General features: G+C 40.2%; 1 protein-coding gene across 3 annotated transcripts in view; it reads left to right on the plus strand.

Moving 5' to 3' along the window:
• UNC5A (unc-5 netrin receptor A) overlaps nucleotides 1–11,031 on the plus strand; it is a 296,264-nt gene extending 285,233 nt beyond the window's left edge. For 2 of the 3 annotated variants that reach the window (XM_063447287.1, XM_063447289.1), the window contains 5 exons: nucleotides 1,183–1,416; nucleotides 3,618–3,767; nucleotides 5,668–5,832; nucleotides 6,923–7,101; nucleotides 9,696–11,031. In XM_063447287.1, coding sequence (XP_063303357.1) covers nucleotides 1,183–1,416; nucleotides 3,618–3,767; nucleotides 5,668–5,832; nucleotides 6,923–7,101; nucleotides 9,696–9,861 — 894 coding nt within the window. In that variant the 3' untranslated portion in view covers nucleotides 9,862–11,031. The remainder of the gene's footprint in view (nucleotides 1–1,182; nucleotides 1,417–3,617; nucleotides 3,768–5,667; nucleotides 5,833–6,922; nucleotides 7,102–9,695) is intronic. The other variant, XM_063447288.1, reaches the window with a different exon arrangement.
• The last annotated feature ends 11,084 nt before the right edge of the window (nucleotides 11,032–22,115 follow it).

The following is a 22,115-nucleotide window of genomic DNA, read 5'->3' on the forward strand; positions in this document are numbered from 1 at the left end:
ATCGACATAAATAATGTATTTTGTAACAAAATAAAGGAGATACCTCAGATATGTATTTATTAGATATGTATTTCCATGTCCTACTTGCATTCAAAATCCTGTCAATCATCATGCCATGAGAGGTGTTTGTGAAATTTGTTCTGCTCATATACAAACACTTCAATTAATTTGGGATATTAGTTTTTTCTTAGAAAACCCATTTGCAAGTCCTTTACAAAACTTTTTGAAATGTTGAATTCTCTTAGTGTCTGACGGTACTATTGAAATTTTGATCACTCCTCTTTGTCAGGATTGTGATTCCTCAGATTGCAGCATGGTCTCCTTGACAGTTGTTAAAGGGACACTATAGTCACCAAATGCGTAATGAAGCAGTTTTTGTGTATGGATCATGCCTCTGAAGTTTCACAGTTCAATTCACTCCCATTATGTTAAAAGATTTTTAAAGATTTGATCTCCTGCTTTGTAAATTGCAGGCTCCTGCAGGGTCTAGCAAGCTATTAACATAGCAGTAGATAGGAAATTACAAATAAAACAGAATTTACAGTAAAGGAAATTTAAACATTAGATGACTCTTTACAGGAAGGGTTTAGGAAGGCCGTGTAAGTCACATGCAGGGAGGTGTGCCTAGAGCTGCATAAACAAAGTGATTTTACTCCTAAATGGCATTGAGCAGTGAGGCTGCAGGAGCATGATCTATACATCAGAACTACTTAATTAAGCTAAAGTTGTTTTGATGACTATAGTGTCCCCTTTAACATATATATATATATTTCCTTTGTTCCTGTTGATCAAACACAATGTGCTTTCATCTCCATTAACACTAACACTAGGTGCCATTTCTCAGTCTCTTCACTTATATATGATGAAACATGAATAAAATATCTTGTTGTCACTTTTATATACGATTGTCAAATTGTTACTATTAATAATAATAAAACCTACTGTACAAAATGCAACTTTGACTTTTAGGGTATTCATCGCCAACCACACTATAACTTAATATATAGACAACAGAGGCATTTATTTATTGCATTACTCATTATTTAGAATTTTCTATTATGTTTAGTAAATATTCTGTATTATCGGACATGCTATTGGCAAAGAATATATAGTTAGAATTTCCTTTTAATTCACTCCCTTTTTGTATTTTTTGTGTTTCCTTTTTTTTGTTATATCTTATAGGACGTCTTGCAGCTGGATGGAGCAAGCCCATCACACTTCTTTTACTGTCACATGGAGTCCCGCTGCTGTTACCTATTTACAGAGCAACTTGGGCGCTTTGCGCTCATAGGAGAGTCCCTCAATATGGCGGCCACAAAGCGACTCAAGATTCTTCTTTTTGCTCCGAGCTCCTGTACGTCATTAGAGTACAGTCTGCGCGTGTACTGCATCACCGACACACAAGATGCCATAAAGGTAAGCACAAAACAGCCCAGTAATAATAATGAGATTTGTGAAGTGAACTTAAATGCACTAGTTTAAATAAAATCTCACCCAATAAATATTAAGAACTGCTGGATTTGGAGCACTTTATTTTTGTAATATTTTTTCCAAAGTACCCAGAGTTCTATTGTTTTTTTTATGTTTTATATTTATGTTATGTTTTTTTATGTTCAATTTTACGTGTTTTTAGACTTATTAAACGTATTGATCATGTATCACATAAGTTTCCAATAGTCTTCCCAATTCCCCGCTGTCATACAATGTTTAAATGCACTAAGCAGATATGCAAGTGCTACAGCAACTCCCTAAAAAGTCTCTTGGTGGGAGCTGGTCATGCTGATGTGCATGCACACCAGGATGACACAGAATTGGTTGTCATGGGCAGTAATGTCTTCAGTTTATGGGCGGTTATATGTCTATTGCGGTATACTGTGAAGTTCACACTGCTCGGTGTATTCAGTTGCCTGCTGCCCAGTTTTGTTTTAGAACTACATACAACAATGCTACTTTTAAATGCTGTTATTTTGTGTGTTTTATATCAATAATAACAATATAAGACACAGACATCAATGCAGTGTAATGTGATCTATGGATTTTGTCATATAAAATAATTAAAATGACAAAATGATAAAAATCTGTCTGCACGTAATAATATAGATTAGTGTAAACAGGTTGAGAACTGCTTGTACATATTGTGCATAGTGCATATTATTGTACATGACAATGTCCTATAAAAGTGCAGTAGATTTCCAAGGCTAAGAGCTAACAGTCTAAATTACATATGCTGAGTGATAATTGCTAAATTAATCAAATAACATAATCCATTACAGCTAAGTGTCATCAAGGTCCTTTAAATGGCCCTTTTTATCTACAGGGAACATTACCTTAAAGGAGTACAACAGCAGGAACAAAGAACCTATTTTAAAGCATTATATAGGTGCCCAAAAGGTAGATCCCCTGATATTGTAGAACTACAACTACCATGACATTTTTCATGCCTTTGGAATGCCTTAAGCATGACAAAGCGTCATGGGAGGTGTCGTTTTAGAACATCTGGGGATCTAGCTTTTTGGCACCCCTGATATAGATTATGCATTATGTTACGGTTAATTTATAGACACAAGCAAGCCAGTATGTTAATGTAAACATTGATTCAAGTAATACAGGAAGAATGCCCATTGATGGAAACGTAATCCATAAAGGAACACTATAGGCAACCAGACCACTTCACCTCAATTGTATTTTGAATGCATGTGCACATTATAACAGAACATATTTGACTTGACAGACTCTCATTAAGTGATCTAGATCGATGTGTTTTGATTCAGCGTTCTTGTTCCTGGTATGGTTAGGTATGGAAGAGTTAAAATCCCTGATACAATGTGTGCAAAAGGATGCTAGATCTGATGGTTTATAACGAGCGTAAAGACTTTCCCGGGAGCTTGGAAAGACTCGTGGTTTATATAATAAAAAAAAAAACAACACCTGGGGTAGTAATGATAACAAAAAAGAAAAGCAGAGCAGAAGCTTTGCTTGGCAGACATCAGAAGGATGCTGTCTTATACAATGCTTTGTCAGGTAATGAAAGCTGCTAAGCAATCAAAGCAAAACTATGCTCTTACAGTTGTGAAAAGGAGTCATAATTTAATCTTCTTAGAAGAGTGAATTAAGATTAATCTTTACAATTCCAGTATGCCGTTTTCTTCTCTTTATTGTTTATGCATGTGCTAACAAGCCACTTATCACCAAGGCTCAGTTACATCCTTCTTTCAGTATGTATGTGGCTATCGGGCCCATAACAAGCTTTCACTAAGACAATCTTCCTCTGATGAAATCAAAAGTTCATCAGCTGTATAGGAAGGCATGTGCGACAGGCGACGGACTGTGAATGTCTTTTGCCAGCTGTGCCCACTTTGAGTTACGTCCCTTGGAGGATGGCAGCTAGACACAGCTGTGGGGTCACGTAACACCCGAACAATAGTGCACACATGCACGTACTCGCTCATGTCTAGATGTACAATTGTTTCCTTCTCAAGGTTCATGGTTGTATTTTCTGTTAGGAGATGTTTACTGTGAGAGGTTCCAACCCAAAGCCATTTTTAGACCAAGTAAGCTATGCAAGTGTATGCAGATCTGCCGAATATTTAGCCTAAATGTTCACTTTCATCCCGCAGGAAGTGATACAGCTTGAAAAACAACAGGGAGGACAACTGATGGATGAGCCACGTCTCCTGCATTTCAAAGACAGTTACCACAACCTGCGCCTCTCTGTGCACGACATGCACAGCACGATGTGGAAGAGCAAACTCCTGGCCAGCTATCAGGCATGTTACAACCTAACCGTGTTGTGTTGTGCTGCATTCCTTTAACCCAAGGGACGGAATGGATTGGTCACATGATGAAAGGGGTATCAAACTGGAGTCCAGAAGCTATAGGTTAAATGAGAAATGCCGGTCTAATTTGCCAGCATTCCATATTCATTAGGGGCACTCTGAGTGGCAAAATAACCTTTTAGGACTAAAATCACATTGTTTACATAGCCCTAGCCACACCTTCATATGCTGTGATACACTCAGCCTCCCTACACACGTTAAAAAAAAAGAGTAAATTTTTAGCTTTCCTTATTACACAGTCTGTTTAATTGATAATGTCTTATCTCCTGCTCTGTTAATTGTCTGAGTAAGCCTGCAACAGCCTCCTGTGTGTAATTAAAGGTCAATTAACAGAGCAGGAGATTTTAAAACAACTTCTAAAGTAAACACTCTGTGCTATAAAAATGTAACTTTTCATGGACGCTATGCGAAGCTGTAAATATTATGAAACAGTATGAATAATTCCCCCACTTATTCTGTACGATAGGTGGCAGGACTTTTACACCACCATACATTTGGCGGTCCTCTGAAATGGAAATTTCTGCAAAAACTGGCGGTATTTACTACGAAGAAAACTGTCACTTTTTAGATAAAAAAATAAATACAATCGAAATAATTTCATCATTGAACTGCTACTTTTCAGAACACATTGCTAATTATATCCCAAACTATTTCAGTCAAACTATTTACTTCTCTAGTGTACATTAGCGATAGACGAATGCAGATGTTTAGATAAGTTACTTTCAGCATACATTACAATTAAAAAATAAATCAGTGGGCACCATAACCACTACACCCTGCTATAGTGTTTATGATGCCAGAAGTATTCTGGTACTATCCCGCAAGTAGGAGTTAGTAGAGTCCTACTGAATACCGCACTCACCAAATAACCCAGATGCTCTGAAGCCAGGGCTGGCCAGGTCTCCCTTCTAAGATATGCAGAATAAATAACGGTTCAAGCACTCTGGGATAACAAAAATAGCAGCATTATTGGGGCAAAAACAGCAAAGTTTCGACCCTACCAGGTGTTTACCAAGCTTAATAAAGATCCAGTAAGGTCGAAACGTTGCCCCAATAAATCAGATATTTTTGTTATCCTGGAGTGCCTTAACTGTTATTAATTCTCCAATTAGGAGTTAAACACATTCTGTAAAAAGTGTGATGCTTATCTGAATGCACCTGGTTCCCACAGCCTCTTTCTCGTTTATCTGCATAAGGTTTGTGCAATGTTTAGTAACATTCATTGGCAGGGAGTGCGGGACAGCATTAGGAGACTGCTGGGACCTTATTTACTACAGCAGGCTGTATACGTTACAGTACTTAGACTGCCCCTCTAAGGTTTGTTTGTGGAACGCAATTTCAAGATTAATTGAGTCTTGTGTTTTAAAACTACAATGAATAAAATATCAGGATATATCTATGGAAAAATATACCGGTGAACAAGATGCCTCTAATTTATACACAGCAACATTAAAGGGATCACTCACAAAAACACCAACCTGTAGTGGTTTTAAAATTGAATTGCAATGTTTACTGTAGGTGACTTTAAAAATGTGTTTAAAATAGAATTAGTTTTTTGTTTTTGCCTAAATATTGCAGTTCTGTTCCCACTTTATTACAATTGACTGATAATTAATAAAAAATATAGGAATTGTGGATAATTTCAAGAAAATGAAGTTTTATGTCAAAGTAGCCAAATTAGAAAAATGTTGAAGTTTCAATATTTTTCCAGCTTGTCTATTTTGGCTGCAATTTGCAGTTCCTTTGTTAATTCTCCACAATAACTGGTTTAGTGAATAAACCACAGAGTGTTCTAATTATATATATTTTTCATTCACCTGTTTCTGTACAGGAGATTCCATTCTACCACATTTGGAATGGCGTGCATCAGAACCTTCACTGCACCTTCACTCTAGAGCGCTTCAGTCTCAGCACTTGTGAACTCTCCTGCAGGGTGTGGGTCTGGCAGGTGGAAGGGGATGGTCAGAGCTTCAATATAAACATTAATCTAAGCAAGGTGAGAAATCAAGATTACTAGTGATTTAGAATTAGATACATTTTGTCCGTAACTTGCACATGTGATTTGTTTTGTTATGTTATGGCTGATATAGCCTGTTCTGCTGAGAAACTCAAAAAAGTCTAAAACTCATCAAATATAAAAACAACCAAACACTTGATTTTAGAACTATCCACAACTTTTGCTTGGCATACAATATACCCATAAGAGATATAACAAACCCTACGTTTTTATTGCGATCACGGTTACAGTGGACAAGTAAGACGATGACGTAGAACAATGTAAGAGTCACTAAATGTGGCAACATTTGTTGGTTTATAATTGCATCACATAGACAGCAATGAAGAATTAGGAATCAAAACTAAATCGTGAATAATGTAAAGCACATTTTTAAAAATGCACATCCTCCACATCTAGTTAATTTATGAACATTGCATAAATAACGATCACAGTTATGAGCATGAGCGTTTATAACAGGTATATACATGAAATTCAGTACATAAAAAACTAAAGTACACAAATGTAGTGCAGATGGTAAAGATGTTTCAATAATTCAATAGTGTAAATTCAGACCACTCACATGTTACGGAGCCTATATATATTGGCTCCGTATGTCAGGCGGCTATGCTCTTAGGGCAGCATCACACCACTCCTTCCTAGGGATATGTCCTCCACTTATTTAGAGCCAAAGGTCCCGGCTCTAAGGTGTAGTGCCACTATAGAGGGGATGGCACTTCCCCAAAATGAAGATTCCTGAGGCTGGATAGGATATCTTAAAATACTAAAACAATTTATTAACACATTGTAAGTTGGTAATAGAAAGTGATGGACATTTTATTGTTGAGTAAAGACAGGCATTTGTTAGTGTAATATGTGCAGTTGATTCACCAATGAATTAGAGAGAAGAAGATGGATGAAAAGCATGTTACAAACATGGAACCATCATGAGTGGTACTGGAGAGTAGAACAGTCACAATAACAGATGATCAGTGATCTCTCTTACCACCCTCCCCTAAAAAGGTCATGCAATGAAAACCCTAACTTTTTCCACTTTAACTGAAAGATTTGGACTAAGAATCGTTTGTTTCAGGAGATTCGTCCATTAGCAACAGTATTGGAAGAAGGAGAGAAGGAAGGAGCTGCCCTGGTGGGACCTAGCGCATTCAAGATCCCATTCCTAATGAGACAGAAGATCATTACTAGTCTCGATGAGCCATCATCCCATGGAGCTGACTGGAGGATATTAGCCCAGAAGTTAAACGTGGACAGGTAGGAGAATTAGAGTTCTCATTCTATAGTGCAAGAACGTGGTGGGTAATCGCAGAATATTTATTTAACAATAATTTTTTAGATCAATATATTTATATTGTAGATAAGACAATATATTATCTAAATTACCTAAAAATAAGACACACACACTTAAACAGACACTATAGTCACCAGAACAACTACAGCTTATTGTATTTATTCTGGTGAGTATAATTCCCCTCAGGCTTTTTGCAGTAAACACTGCCTTTTCCGATTCAATCCATCTCTATGAGGAGATGCTGATTGGCCAGCGCTGTGTTGGGCTTGTGCTGGTTCTGCCCCTAATCTGCCTCCTTGACAGTCTCAGCCAATCCCATGATTTCCTATTGGAAAGCATTGTAATTGGCTTTAAATAACACTTCTGATAATGTCAGCCAGGGAGGCAGATCAGGGCCAGGGCCAGGGCCAGCAGCATCAGACATGAATAAAAGTAATATGTTGCTATATTTAGGGGGGCATTACGGAAGGCCAGGGGAGCTAGTTAGATAACCTAAAACTATAGGTTCAGGAATACATGTTTGTGTTCCTGACACTATAGAGTTCCTTTAGGCATAAGCCAATCTGACATTCAAAGACCACTTCACATTAAACATGAGTTTATCTCTTGAGAGCAGAGTTACTGTAAGAACTAGTCAATGAACCTATAAACTCTGTATTACTACTGTGTAAATTTCATAAACCACGTTAAACATTTATAGTTCTGTGGGCTGTTCACACCATGTGCAGTTTATGTTTTACATCAGACCAAGAAATGGCATATAAATGCAGAACACAAGAATGTACTAATTTACATTGCCAATTAATGCAAATGTGCTTTTCCCCTAATCTAACAAACTATAGCTTGCAAAAATTGAGTTTTTTTTTTTTACCCCGAATAACAAGCGTAAAACAACTTGAAAATCAACACATGAATAAATAATGCATAATGCTGATTCAATGCCTCGGCACGTTGATAATATGGAGCAACCGGAATGCATCCTTATGCTCTCACAAGCAGTAACAAGCAGCAAAATTTATCTTGTAAAAAGGCGTGATTAAAATGACTTTTTTAAAGATACATTTTTTGACAATAGATCAGTTTTACATTTTATTTTTGAATAGAAAAGATTAGACTTGTAAGTGCTTTGGATCATTTTCTGGTTCAATCCATAGTGATAAAATGACTGGCAATGGATAGAGCTACCAAATGTCACTCAAAATTGCATTTCATCCTTGATGCTGTGAAATATTTGGAAATATTTTACATCACAAATTTTATGTAGAAAATAACTCTTCTAGATTTATCTGACATATTGTATTTTGGACTCGGTATCAGGGTTACTCAATCAAGAATTGTCAGGAATTCGAAGTGTATTCAAAATGACTTTCAAATTTAAGGGCAAAATAAAAAAATAAAAAAACGGATAGACAATTTACTTTTTTACAGTTTGGCTGTTTTGGCCTAAATTTTTCAATTCACTTTGAATACACTTGCGTGTGATCAATGAAGCAATCAACAGAACCTAAATTGATGCACAAAAAGTTGAGTTTCATACAGATTATAAGATGGAACATAGTCCAACAGTACAAATCTGTTTTCAAAAAGCACTGTTTTTGGTTATACCTCGCTGTGTTGCAAAAACATCGTAAGCTAAAGCTAAAACTTAACTCCATTCCATTGCCTAGGTCAGGGGTAGGCAACCTTCGGCACTCCAAATGTTGCGGACTAAATCTACCATAAGATTCTTACTGCCATAATGTTGACAAAGCATCAGGGAAAATGTAGTCCACAGCATCTGGAGTGCCTACCCCTGCCTAGGCCAAGTTCTCCCTGCAGTTTGTTCCTCCTCTGCTAACATCACTCCCCTTCACTCGTGGAGTTTAGGAGCGGTTGTACCATTTTTGGGCGCGTATCGCTAGCATCCAATATGTACATCTGACATTAACCAGCCTGGAATTCTCGCTCTGGGATGGCTAATGATTCCCCAAAGGTGGAGTTACACCTCTGGCAGCAGAGGGATTCAACTCTGCACATGCAGACTCCAGACATCAGGAACACTTCAAATCACCGAAGTGGTCATGGTGTTTGGAGTAGCCCTTCAACAAAATTATGTGGGATCCCTCAACCTTAGGAGCTATTCTGTGCTCGACAATAGAGTGATGGGTGGTAAAGATAGATGCTAGATGCTGTCTCATGAGCAGTCATGTATATAAAATACAAAGGAATATCAATATTATACAATTGGATATCCCTAAATACCATAGAGATACACACTTGTAATACCGAATCTGTTGATCCTCTGCTGTTACAATCAATTCATCACTGGATGAATTGGTAAAATAGTCATCACCGAATATAACCAAAAAAGAGCTTATAAGTTTACTCTGTAAATGGACATATGACAAATGCCTATTTACTGGCAGAAGTTAGATCTGTACACTAAAATGTTGAAAAAACTTGCCGAACACACCAGCACCTACATTTACTGGAAAGGACTGATTCTTTAAAATACATGACTTAAAATTGGTAAATTACACATGGGAAAACATAATCTTGTTAATGTGTTTCTTTGCAGCCATCTGGGTTTCTTTATCTCAAAGTCAAGTCCAACAGCAGTCCTCCTAAATCTTTGGGAAGCGCAGAATTTCCCAAATGGGAACTTGGCTCGTCTGGCAGCCCTCGTGGCAGAGATTGGCAAGCAAGACTCATTGATGTACATGATGTCAGAGGCAGAATGCTGAATCTGCTAATTTTCCAGCTCATCCCATGTCAAGGCTTTACTTGATGAGGTGGCCACAAACCCCATTCCTAAGGAGAAGCATAGGGCGATGGAAGTCACTCATCATGCCCTCTCTCTGACAAGCGTGGTGAAAAAGGCTCTTGCCACTCACAAGCAAGTAGCTTGCTTGTTTTGGTTTTAAACCCAATACCAAGGCAAGGTTTTAAAACATTTCCGCTCCTTTATGTAGAGCAAGCTCATCAGAACATTAAGCAAGAAGCCAGATTTATATGCAGCCAAATATAGTGGACCACTGCTGCTCTTCTTTACCAATCTTGGGGTTTAAAAAGTGTCCTCTTCATCATGAACATGGGATGTGGGAAGGGTGGGAATTGTGTTTATATTTTGTTACAATTTTGCAGGCTAAAAAAAAAGGCATTATGTAAAAAAAAAAAAACAACAACAACGTTATGCTATATTTTTTGTGGGCCTTGCCAAAGAACAATATGGCCTCCCACTACACAATATTGGGCACACCTCCGAACACAGTGCACATCGCGTCGAGCACCGAAAAAAGCCGCTGCTGAGGAAAATGAAACCAGAACATCCCAAACTTTGCTTATCTCCCCAAATCAAGTGTCTTGTACCGCTACCTTGTCCAGTGAAGGTGCTACGGTGACACCCAGTGTTTATGTTGTTTAGTTGTAACCAACACCTATAACCCAGGTAAGTGGTGAAAGGTGCAATATAAAAAGTGTAATGAAGTTCCACACAAACCACCATAGTCATACCCCAAATCAATAGCCATATTGAGATACAATAGCAAAGGAAAAGGTCATTTTTATATTTCATATAAGGACGGAAAAGATTAAAATAAACAAAAGTTAATTTGCCCTTTCACCCCTAAAGCCAGCTGTATATGCAAAACAAGAACACTTCCTGCTCCAGGAGTGTGTGAATGAGAGAGTGTGATTGTAAAAGTGCGTGCGATTGAGAAAGTGTTTTCTTAATTTGAGACCAAGAAAGGATCATTTGAACAATAAAGTGTGTAATGACCGGTGTTTTTTTTCTACATTCTGTATTAAAGTGCATTCAAGTATTTACACTTGGCCTTATGTATATATTCTGTTCATTCCGCTGAAGGTGTATAGTACTTTTAGGTGACTTGAATGTAAATAAATTATATATATTGCTAAAACAGTCTACATGGTTTAATTACCATTAAATATGTAACAACTGTTTCCTATTTCCCATCTTCCTCTTTGCAATTCTGTAATTTGGTCACACAAAGTTCCACATCTAAAAATGAAACAAAATGTACATTTTCTTTGCTTTAAACACTACTTCTCTAAAATAAAATTTCAGGTTACTTGGTCCAAAGCAGGTCTTGCAGGTGTACAGTTGCACATTTTTATATATTGATAGACGGTATGATAAATGTGTTGCTTCTATAGTAGGTAGTATTCACATGCAGCGTATAATGAATTAATTTCCCACCTAGAGTATTTGAATTCTACACACGGAAGGGCCCCACTTTTTTGCTTTATATATATATTTTTGACGTGCATATATACATCATGGGTATTGCACATATGAACGATACTGGTTGGTAAAGAAAGTGATATCCAACAGTCAGCAGATAAAATATGTACAATGAATGGCACAATGCGTAGAGATTAAAACTAAAGAAAAAAACTTAGAGCACAAGAACTCTAAAGAAAAGAAAGAAGAAATTTAAGCAAATTTGGATAACTTGGGTACTTGTGTGAGCCTTGGTGGAGATGGATTCTAGCAGTGGGATGTCTGTGATTCAGGCTTGGGCACAGATCTCCTGCTAACCTTTCCCTTCAAAGATAGAGCACAGTCCCGCTTGGTAGTGAGAAGCCAAAATTGTAGGCCTGTATGTAGTTGACTGTTTAGTCAGGCAGGGATATTGGAAGATGCGCACTTGCCATTGTGTCAGCTACTGAAACCACCAGGCTCTGCTTGCCCATGGTAGGCTGAAGTAGGCGCAGCATGATGCTTCAGTTCTCTACTTCACCAGGAGAAACGATTGTTGTGGCCTCCAAGACCACTTGGAGATAGGCTCTCCCGCTACTGGCAACTAACAAACTCCAAATCCATAGATAATTTAAGAATGCAATGGGCAGTCTGAAGCTCTTTCTTTTTTATAAATCTTTATTTTTGGTGCAATCGATTTTACAGACAGGCCCGTGGAGCCACGACAGCAGACACAGCCAGGTTAATGCATATATGGTTGTGACAATATACAGTTGCACATTTTTTTAATGAAACAGGTTGTAAACGTTAGTGATATCATTGCAAATAACATAGTTGTATCGGCAATTGTGTGATTTCTTTAGAAATGAGTGGCTAATATACAGATTGCAGACTTTGACGTTACATTTTTAACATGCTTGAGAACTTATGCTGAACTAAAGGTTGTAACAATTCGAGCCTAGTCATCTGGAAGGTTGATCGTGAGCACTTGCATCAAATATATAAAGCAGGTTAGGTCATGGTGCTTCAGGCTACTACTAATTACTAAACAGGCTGGGTTGCACGGTTAGTATAACTTGCAGTGTACTAGGTCTAGCGTATTGGCAGACATGAGCGCTGTTAATGCACCCCTGGGTGCAGTGCCAGTTTAGGTTATCACATAGGAGAAACATAGGCAAAAACTCTGTAGGGAGTAGAGTAAAATAAAATAGGAGTAACAGCAGGTGAGAGACTATAACTGCACATATATCTAACATGTAAAATGAAGGTCTTATGCTGTGAGGTACAGTGAGGGAGTTCAGTGATAGCGGGATGTATGCCTGGCAAGTCACCGGGCGTGTGTCTACGCTTAGCCGATCCCCTACAAGTGCCTAGTGCAGTCCCTGGGAACCTTTATCACTGTGAGTTTTGCTTGTAGGGCCCCACCGGCCCCCTGTCTCGGTGTTATGAGCCATGAGTGTCTCTTTGTCGGGTTCAGAAGCCTTCCGACGGAGGGACCGCAGGTTTATCGTGGGCGTAGAGCGGGCATTGTGGAGCTCGTCGGGACTGTCCGGATTGTCCTGAGGCCCGTGCTGGAGTGCGAAGCAGGTTCTTTGCGTCAACTGAGTCTAGACGTGCCCTGTGTCCAGGGGAAGGATTAGATGTGGTTCTCTGGGTGCAGGTGGGTTAAAGATTTTCTTGTGTTGGAACTTAGCCAGCATTGGGTGGCAGCCTCGCCGTCTTCGGCGCCATGTTTGGGCCCTCTGTATTCGAGGGTGTGTACGCCCGTGGAAGGACTGTGTTGGCTGTACCTTTGGCGGGAGTTCCTCTTGTTTATGTCCCATAGCCTGTTGCTCCCTAAGTGCAAGTTTTCTCCAGAAGGCGTTGAATAGATCGTCTATCCTAGACAGCAAGTCAGGCTGTTCTTCAGTGAGTTTGAGATCCCGCATGGCGTCCGCCATTTTGCTTGGTTCAGCCTGCCTGTTCCGCTCGTACAGCACCATAATTCGATGCAATGGCAGATGAGTCGTCTCTTAGAAGTGGACCGGGTTAACCCCCACCGGTCCAGGGGGGGAGGGGGGGTAGAGTTTCATTGGTTTCACACCCTCGTGGTACGGGCAAGGAGAGCCCGTACCAGCACCGTCACCCGCAGGCCGTGTTGTACCTCCTCGGATCTCCAATCACCACCGACACTCGTGTAAAGTATCAGGCTGTTCGTCAGGGCGTCCTGGGCTCAGGTATTACGCCCCGGTCCGTGTAAGTTCTCGATTATCCACCACTAGAGGGCTCTTCTCTTCGGTCATCAGGCTGACGAGCCTCTCACGAGCAGTTCATTCTTCCGTGTCTGAAGCTCTTTCTGTACCAAGTACTGTAGACAAAACAGTACAATAAAAAGCCTAACCACATGGGAAATTCCAGATCCACTTATACAAGAAAAGGACTCACGTCTTAACCCATACAGTCAGGGCCATCTTTAATATTGATTGGGTCCTGGGCAAGCATTTGATGGGGCCCCCTGACCCCCACTCCCTGACATGCAATCACGCTCTCTACTTACCAACGCAGTAACGGAACCATTTTCCCATGCTTGCAGAGTTGTATTTAGCATAAAGCTGTGTTTGTGTGTTTGAATGGAAGCATGCTTTTGTATGGAGTATGTTTGTTTAAATGTAGGGGTATGTTTGTATGTGGTGCGATACACATACACACACACACACAAACACATTCAGATACACAGATATAAACACTGACACTCACACTAACACACATGCAGATACAGACTGACACAGATACACACACTAACACATACACACAACCTGACACACATACAGAGACATATATACAAACACTGACACATATGGATATTCAGACACACTGATGCATATACGGACACACATGCAGATACACAGATAAAAACACTGACTGTATATAGATACACACAGATATACACACGCAGGTACACACACTGACAACATACAGATACACAAATACATACAATAACATACTGATACACAACCTGACACATATGCAGATACACACAAACCACATAGAGAAACATAGATATACTAAATTTAGATACACAGATATACACACTGACACATACACAGATATACATACTGACAACATAGAGATACACACTAACAGACATACTGACACACTGACATAGTGACACACACTGACAGACATACTGATACACACACAGACACCCTGATAGACATACTCACACACTAAGACACACACAGACATACTAAGACACACATATACATACAGACACACATGCAAAGTTTAAATTTTTACACACTGACAGACATACTGACATACTGACACACGAACTGAGACGCACACTGACACACAAACTAACACGCACCAACTGACACGCATACTGACAGACATACTGATACATACACATATACGCCCTGACAGACATACTGACATACACACACAGACACCCTGACAGACATACTGCCACACTGACAAACAAACATACTGACACACACACATAGATGCTGACACACATGCAAAGTTTACATTTATAAAGCCACCCTCCAGCCCTATCTTTTGTGTTCAGGAGGGTGGTTCTCTTGGGCCCAGTGGCATGCTGAGGTAGGTGGGAGTGTGAGGCTTTGACAGCTCCCTCCTGACGGCCTTTTCCTCCATCCCGCGCAAATTCACTCTATGTGGGAGGAAGTGGCTCACGGCAGTCACTTCCTCCCAGCCTGCTGCCGTAAAACAAGGGGGCCCGGTCGCGCCCACTGGGCCTCTTAGTGTGTGAGCTCCTGGTGCAGCCGCAGCACTGGCGGGCCATGGGGCAAAAAAATTAGGGGGGCAGACAGCGGGGACCAAGAGGTGGCTGCTTTGGGCCCCCCAGGAGTGCCCCGTTTCCCCTGCTTTAAAGACGGCCCTGCGTACAGTATCTACACTCTATTTAATAGTTGTATAAATTCAGGTTTGTTGCAACAAGAAGTAATTTCTGCCCACAAGACAAGAGAACTTTGAAGAGATGTGTGAATCTATGACCGCTTTTAAATATAAATGATAAAATATACACTCAAATCTTTGCTACAGTCCTCTCTGATTGATAACAACCAGGTGAGCTTCATTAAACGACTGCAAGCGTTGAATGTCATGAGACGGCTCTTTAACTTACAGTTGCCAGTGGCGGGGACGCAGTATACAGCAGTATCATTTCCAAGCTGCTTTTATAAAAACAGTAATGGGACCTTATTTTTTCCAAAACCATTTTTATTGTGAATGCATGGTACAAGAATATAGCACGAGTGACATTATCATTTATGCTTTTAAGCTGTTATCCGGTAAATTGCATTCACTATTTTGCGTTTTTCTCAACATAAACAAAACAAAAAAATAAAAAATAAGAGTTACAAAACCAAATAGGTCATTGTTAACCCCTTAAAACCGGAGGGCGTTTCTAAGCATCTCTAAACGCCGCAGGGTGTATGTAACGGACCGTTTCACTCACAAGAGGATAAAAATCGTTTAGGCGATAATCCCCTTTTCCATAGACCAGCAGCTACTGCAATCACCAATCTCCCAAACTCCAAACTGTACAAATTCACCAACCCCCAAACTGGAAACGCACGAACCCTGGAATCAGCCGAACAGGAGAAGCATACAATCCGCTTACACTCCTGGCAGTCCGCATACAATCCAATTCCCCCAATAACGAGACGACACTTCGTTTTGAGGGTCAAGCAGAATCTGAGGTGCTGGCACACCCAGCCTGGTTTTTATTACAGTTGTTGCAAATACAGGTCCGCCCACAGGGTGGTATAGAACAACCAATCACATCACAGTTACATCCCACATATTCCCTCCCCTTATCCTGAGAGGAAACTCAATTACACATACAGTTAAAACATACTTTCTACCCAACTTTCATAACTCTAAAACCATACATCACATTCACATAAAATACATATCCACAATCAATCCATTCAGGGGAACAACATATTAAAAAATGGCATGAATCAGACCAGGGGTTCAAAAGTTAGTAAAGTATATTTTAAAAACCCCTGCCAGCATGGCTACCGGCTCAGACCGGTTTTACAGAGCCCTCTCTCCTGGAGACAATGGAGAAGTAATCCAATTACCTCCCAGGACAGAGACAAGACTCCATTATGCACATGGGGACACAAAGACAGTAAAACACTATAAAATACATAAAGTCACATTTTACACATAACACACAGACATTTCACATATCCCCAGATAGCTGGGATCTGAGTGCACAAAACTACCGAATAGCGCTCAGATCCTATTCACACAGTTCAATTGCCATGGAGCTAAAGTCTTTCATTATATGAATAGGCTCCATGGCATAGCTATCTGGGGTATCACCGCTCACACAGGGCAAGTACTGAATGACCCCACTGTATTTAACCCCTTAAATGACACATGTGTGACATGTCATGATTCCCCTTTATTCCAGAAGTTTGGTCCTTAAGGGGTTAAAGGGCCAGAATGAGTGACATGCACTCTGTTAGGGCCGAATACGTTTTTTTAAACGGCCCAATCTCCCAGGGCCATAGTCCAAAGGCAGCAGGCGGGCAACCAGGCTTCTCCAGTTCATGGTGGCGAGGTTGGTTTAGCCACAGTGTAATAATACGCCCGTTTTTTTTTTGTTTTTTTTACTTACCCGGTCGCCGGTGATCCCATGCAGGCGAGCCCCCACGCGGCACATCCGTGCTCCTGCAGCCCCCGGCCATTTTTCTAGCTTAAACGTAGGCCCAGAGAATCAGTGTCAAGTTTACAAGGGCATCGAATACATTTAAAAACCCCAATAAATCAGTACATTAGAGAGAATGCCCACCTGCCACACCAAGGCAAACCTCTTAGGTGGGTACTACACTAACCATTCACCTTCTTCCTTGAGCTTCTGGCAAAGATATCCCTAATGAGACAGAAAGGGGTATTTTCTTGGGCTCAAACTCCCACTATTCTTGGGAGTTACATACATTAAAAACCAAAGTGGAAGTTTAAGCGCAGGACTTGTTTTTTTTCTATTTACTTTTGTATCACACATAAGAGGTTTGCCTTGATGTGTCAGGTGGACATCCCCTCTAATTGCTATTGGAATAACGAAATAACCACCATTTAAATATGCAGAGATTTGGGAAAGTGCGCAGGTAATTTTTTTTCCTTTGGTTTTTACCTCATGCATTGGGGCTGATGTGTACCAAGGTCGTTGTTGCCGCCCAAGAATAGTGGGAGTTTGAACGCAGGACTTGTTTTTTTGTATTTTTAAAAAGTACATGATGGTACCATTATATTTGTTAGACAATGTGAAATTAAAAAAATATATAAATAATAAAAAAAAAGTTTAATGCACTAGCACCTCAGAATTATAACATTTCCTGTGAAGATGGAATTCATTTTATATTTTTAATACAATGTTAAACAAAAATCTGCACACCAGTCAACCATAAGACTTGCTTTTCCCACAGAAATCGTAAATTAGCTGTGATGTTACTACAGCAAAGGATTCTGAGTGGGCATATGCAAATTAGTTTAACAAAGGATAGATATAGATCTATCTCCACAAAATGGGGGTAGTTTTACAAGCTAAAAAGCCGTCAATTTTACAAACTGAATAGGGCATCTAATATATTTGGTCCTGTGACTAACCCCCCAAAAAAAGAAAAGCACAAAACAAACAAAACATAAATGGAGGGAACCGTGAGCAAGACAATGGCAAGTAAAAATAATGAGACTATTACATTAATGCACATCGGACAATGATATGCCCTGTGAAAATGGAATTCATGTGTGTAAAAACCACTAAAAAAGTACTACTACTACTAAATGCATGGCATGGTATTACCCAGTCTGCCATATAAAAGGCAACATAGGCCCAACAAACCCTTCTGGCGAATTTCAACATGTAAAAAGGAATATGGACAAGCCCTATATTTACCCCTGAAAGTTTCCAAAACACCACGAAAGCTGTACATGGAGGGCATCGTTGTACTCCGGGGACATCACAGCATACAAATGTGTATTTTATTGCAGTAAAAGCTAACCGTATTATGACATTCATAGCTAAAATGCCATGTATAACATTTCTTAATTTCACACCTTTTCTTTATGTTCTGCATATTAAATTAGGTTTCATATGTAAATCTATGATGTGTAATGAAAGCCATATTTCATGAACCGATATATATATATATATATATATATATATATATATATATATATATGTGTGTTGGTGCACTTAATATGAAAGAAGTATACTACGGTTGAACAAACATAGCTCAAATTAGGTTTTGTTTTGGTCAGAACTTGTACATTTGCGTCCGTTCTTTAGGAGTTAATCCACTTCGGTTTCTGATTATGGAGCTGTAGCCATACCTCACCTGGCAGTGACTCCTACAGCCTGCATTAAAAAAAAAAAAAAAAAAACATAAATTTTACTTACCGTAAATTTCTTTTTCCTGAAGATTAGAGGCAGTGCTTATACCACAGGGATATCCAATCTGGAGGGAAAAAACAGGCAGGCAAATCTCCAAACATTTAAACCCTCCCCTAATTACCTCCTTTCCCATAAGTAGCAGCTCCTCCTGATCATACCCAGAAAATACATAAGCCAAATAGCTGCAAAATTACTGAGTTTATTAGAAAAAAGGGGCGGGAATGTAGCACTGCCTCTAATCTTCAGGAAAAAGAAATTTACGGTAAGTAAAATTTATGTTTTTCCCTTCAGATTAGAGGCAGTGCTTATACCACAGGGATATAATAAAGCAGATCCTGAGGGCGGGTTCATTGCACTACAGCTTGAAGCACCTTGCGCCCAAAAGCAGCATCCTCCGAGGCCAGTATGTCCAACTTGTAGTGTCTCGAGAAAGTATGGAGAGAGGACCAAGTAGCAGCCGAACAAATCTGAGAGGGAGATGCAGCTGCTCGGAGAGCCCAAGACGTCGAAACCGCTCTAGTAGAGTGGGCCTTTATAGGGCCTGGATGTTCCATGCCATTCTTGGAATAAGCCAACAGAATACAATCCTTCAGCCATCTAGCCAGAGAACTCTTCGAAACCATCATGCCTTTCCTAGTGCCTCTGAATAGGACAAAAAGACTATTATCCTTCCTGAAGGATTCCGTAGATTTTAGGTATTGTAACAGACATCTCTTTACGTCTAGGCAGAGAAATTTGCTTTCCAAGGCATTAGATGGATTCTGACAAAAAGTCGGTAAGACCACTTCCTGGTTGACGTTCGAAACCGAAAAAACTTTAGGTATAAAAGAAGGATCGAGCTTTAGAACCACCTTGTCCTGATGGAAAACTAAAAAAGGAAAAATTCGCCCGAAGAGCTTGAATCTCACAAATTCTTTTAGCTGATGTAATAGCCACCAAAAAGACCGTTTTTAACGAAATAATCTTCAGGGAAGCTTCCTCCAATGGTTCAAAGGGCGGCTCACAAAGCGCTGAAAGAACCAAGTTAAGATCCCAGGGAGGATAGGTTTCCCTAACATAGGGTACCAAACGAGTTAGAGCTCTGAAGAACCTCGAAATTAGAATATTAGAGGCCAAGCATCTGAGGGAGAAGAAACTGATAGCAGAAACCTGCAATTTCAATGAAGCAGGTTTAAGACCTTTAGCAAATCCCATCTGAAGGAAACTTAGAATCTTCTGGATGGATGCGGAAACAGGGTTGATTTTAAATCTACAACACCACTGACAGAATATCTTCCAAATTCTAGCGTAGATCTTTGAAGTAGATTCCTTGTTAGTTGCCAACAGGATATTTATCACTTCAGTATCCAGACCGTTGCTCTCTAGAATCTGGCGTTCAGAAACCAGGCCGTCAAATGGAATCTTCGAAGGGTCGGCAGAGGCACCATGGCGTCCTCTAGTATTTCTCTTGAAAGTGGGAGCTTCCAAAATGTGGCCCCTGGAAAATTCAGGAGAACCGAGAACCAACTTCTTCTTGGCCACCATGGAAGGATAAGGATAATACGTACACTTTCCAGTCTTACTTTTTGAAGTATTCTGGGAATAAGCACTACTGGCGGAAAGGCATAAACCAGATTGAACTTCCATGGAACTGACAGGGCATCTATGATATCCGGCCTGTCTGTTGGATTTAGGGATGCAAAACGTCTTGTCTTCCTGTTCATTCTGGAAGCCATCAGATCTATCTCCGGAACACCGAAGCGGTCTGTGATGAACTTGAAAGTTCTGCATGACAGGGACCAATCTGCTTGTTTCAAATGATGCCTGCTCAGGGCATCTGCCACCACATTGAATTTCCCTAAAATGGGAACTGCTGAAATTGACATCAGGTGCACTTCTGACCACAGCATGATCATTGAACAAAGGCTTTCTAACTTTGTTGATCTCGTACCTCCCTGTCTGTTCAAATATGCCACTGTCGTTCGATTGTCTGAGCGGATTTGAATATGTCGATCTTTGATAAGCATCTGAAATGCCAAGAGTGCCATCCACACGGCCTTTAATTCCCTGAAGTTCGAGGAATTTTTAATATCCTTCTCTTGCCAGGACCCCTGCTTCTTGATGTCTCCCAGATGGGCCCCCCAGCCCAGGGCAGAGGCGTCTGTCGTAATTATAGTGAAGGACTTCATCCGGAATGAGAGACCCTCGTGCAGGAATCGAGAAGATGTCCACCACTGCAGACTTCTCAAAGTTAGCTTGTTGAACTTCATAAGCCCATCCAGGCCGAGTTCCTGTCGATTCCAGACTTGCAGAATGTTTCTTTGTAGAGGTCTCATTCTGGATTTTGCCCAACCGACTGCCGGGATTGAGGCTGTAAACAGACCCAGTAAGCCCATGGCTTCTCTGATTGAAAACACAATTTTTCTTCTGAGATTCCGAATTAATCGCTTGATTTTTAGTTTCTTCTCTTCTGGCAGGAATATCTTCATTGCGATAGAATCCAAAATCAGACCCAGGAACTGGATCCTTTGAACTGGCACTAGTTCCGATTTGTTGAAATTTATTAGCCAGCCATGCTTTTCTAGCGATTCTATCGCTGTCCCCAGGTCTAGCTGTAGTTGACCTTGGGACTCTGCAATCAACAGCCAGTCGTCCAAATATGGAATGACAGAGATGCCCATACCTCTTAGAAAAGCTGAAACGACTACTAGCAGCTTTGTGAATACCCTGGGTGCTGATGACAGGCCGAAAGGTAATGCTCTGAATTGGTAATGTTTGATTACTGATCGGCAGCACACAGCGAACCTTAGAAGACTTTTGCTGGATTCTGCTATGGGCACATGAAGATAGGCATCTTTTAAATCCAGGGACGCAAACCAACTTTTTGGATGAATAAGCAGAGTAGCGGACTTTATTGTTTCCATGAGGAACTTCTTTTTGATAATCCACCTGTTTACGGCTTTTAGATCTAAAATGGGTCTGAACGAACCATCTGGCTTTGGAACCAAGAAAAGTCTTGAATAGGTGCCCCGAAAACTTTCCTTGATAGGAACTTCTTCCACCACTCTTTTCAGTAATAGAGTCGATACTTCTCGCATTAGAGAGAGTTCCATCTCTAGAGAATGAACCTCGGAACATAGAAACATTTCCATTGGGGCTTGTGATAATTCTAGAGCGTATCCGTGTTTTATCACTGTGAGAACCCAGCGATCTGATGTTGTTCCTTTCCAGTGCTCTAGGAAGTGACTCAGCCTTCCACCCACAGGCCTGGCGTCATAACTTTTTATTTCTTCTGTCAGAAAATCTTTCCTTCTTCCTATAATCAAAGGTTTTTTTATGCTGACCCCTGAAATAGTTTCTACGAAGGGAACTTCTAAATGAGGGAA

Source organism: Pelobates fuscus, chromosome 3 (assembly GCF_036172605.1).
Source record: "Pelobates fuscus isolate aPelFus1 chromosome 3, aPelFus1.pri, whole genome shotgun sequence".
Taxonomy (NCBI): domain Eukaryota; kingdom Metazoa; phylum Chordata; class Amphibia; order Anura; family Pelobatidae; genus Pelobates; species Pelobates fuscus.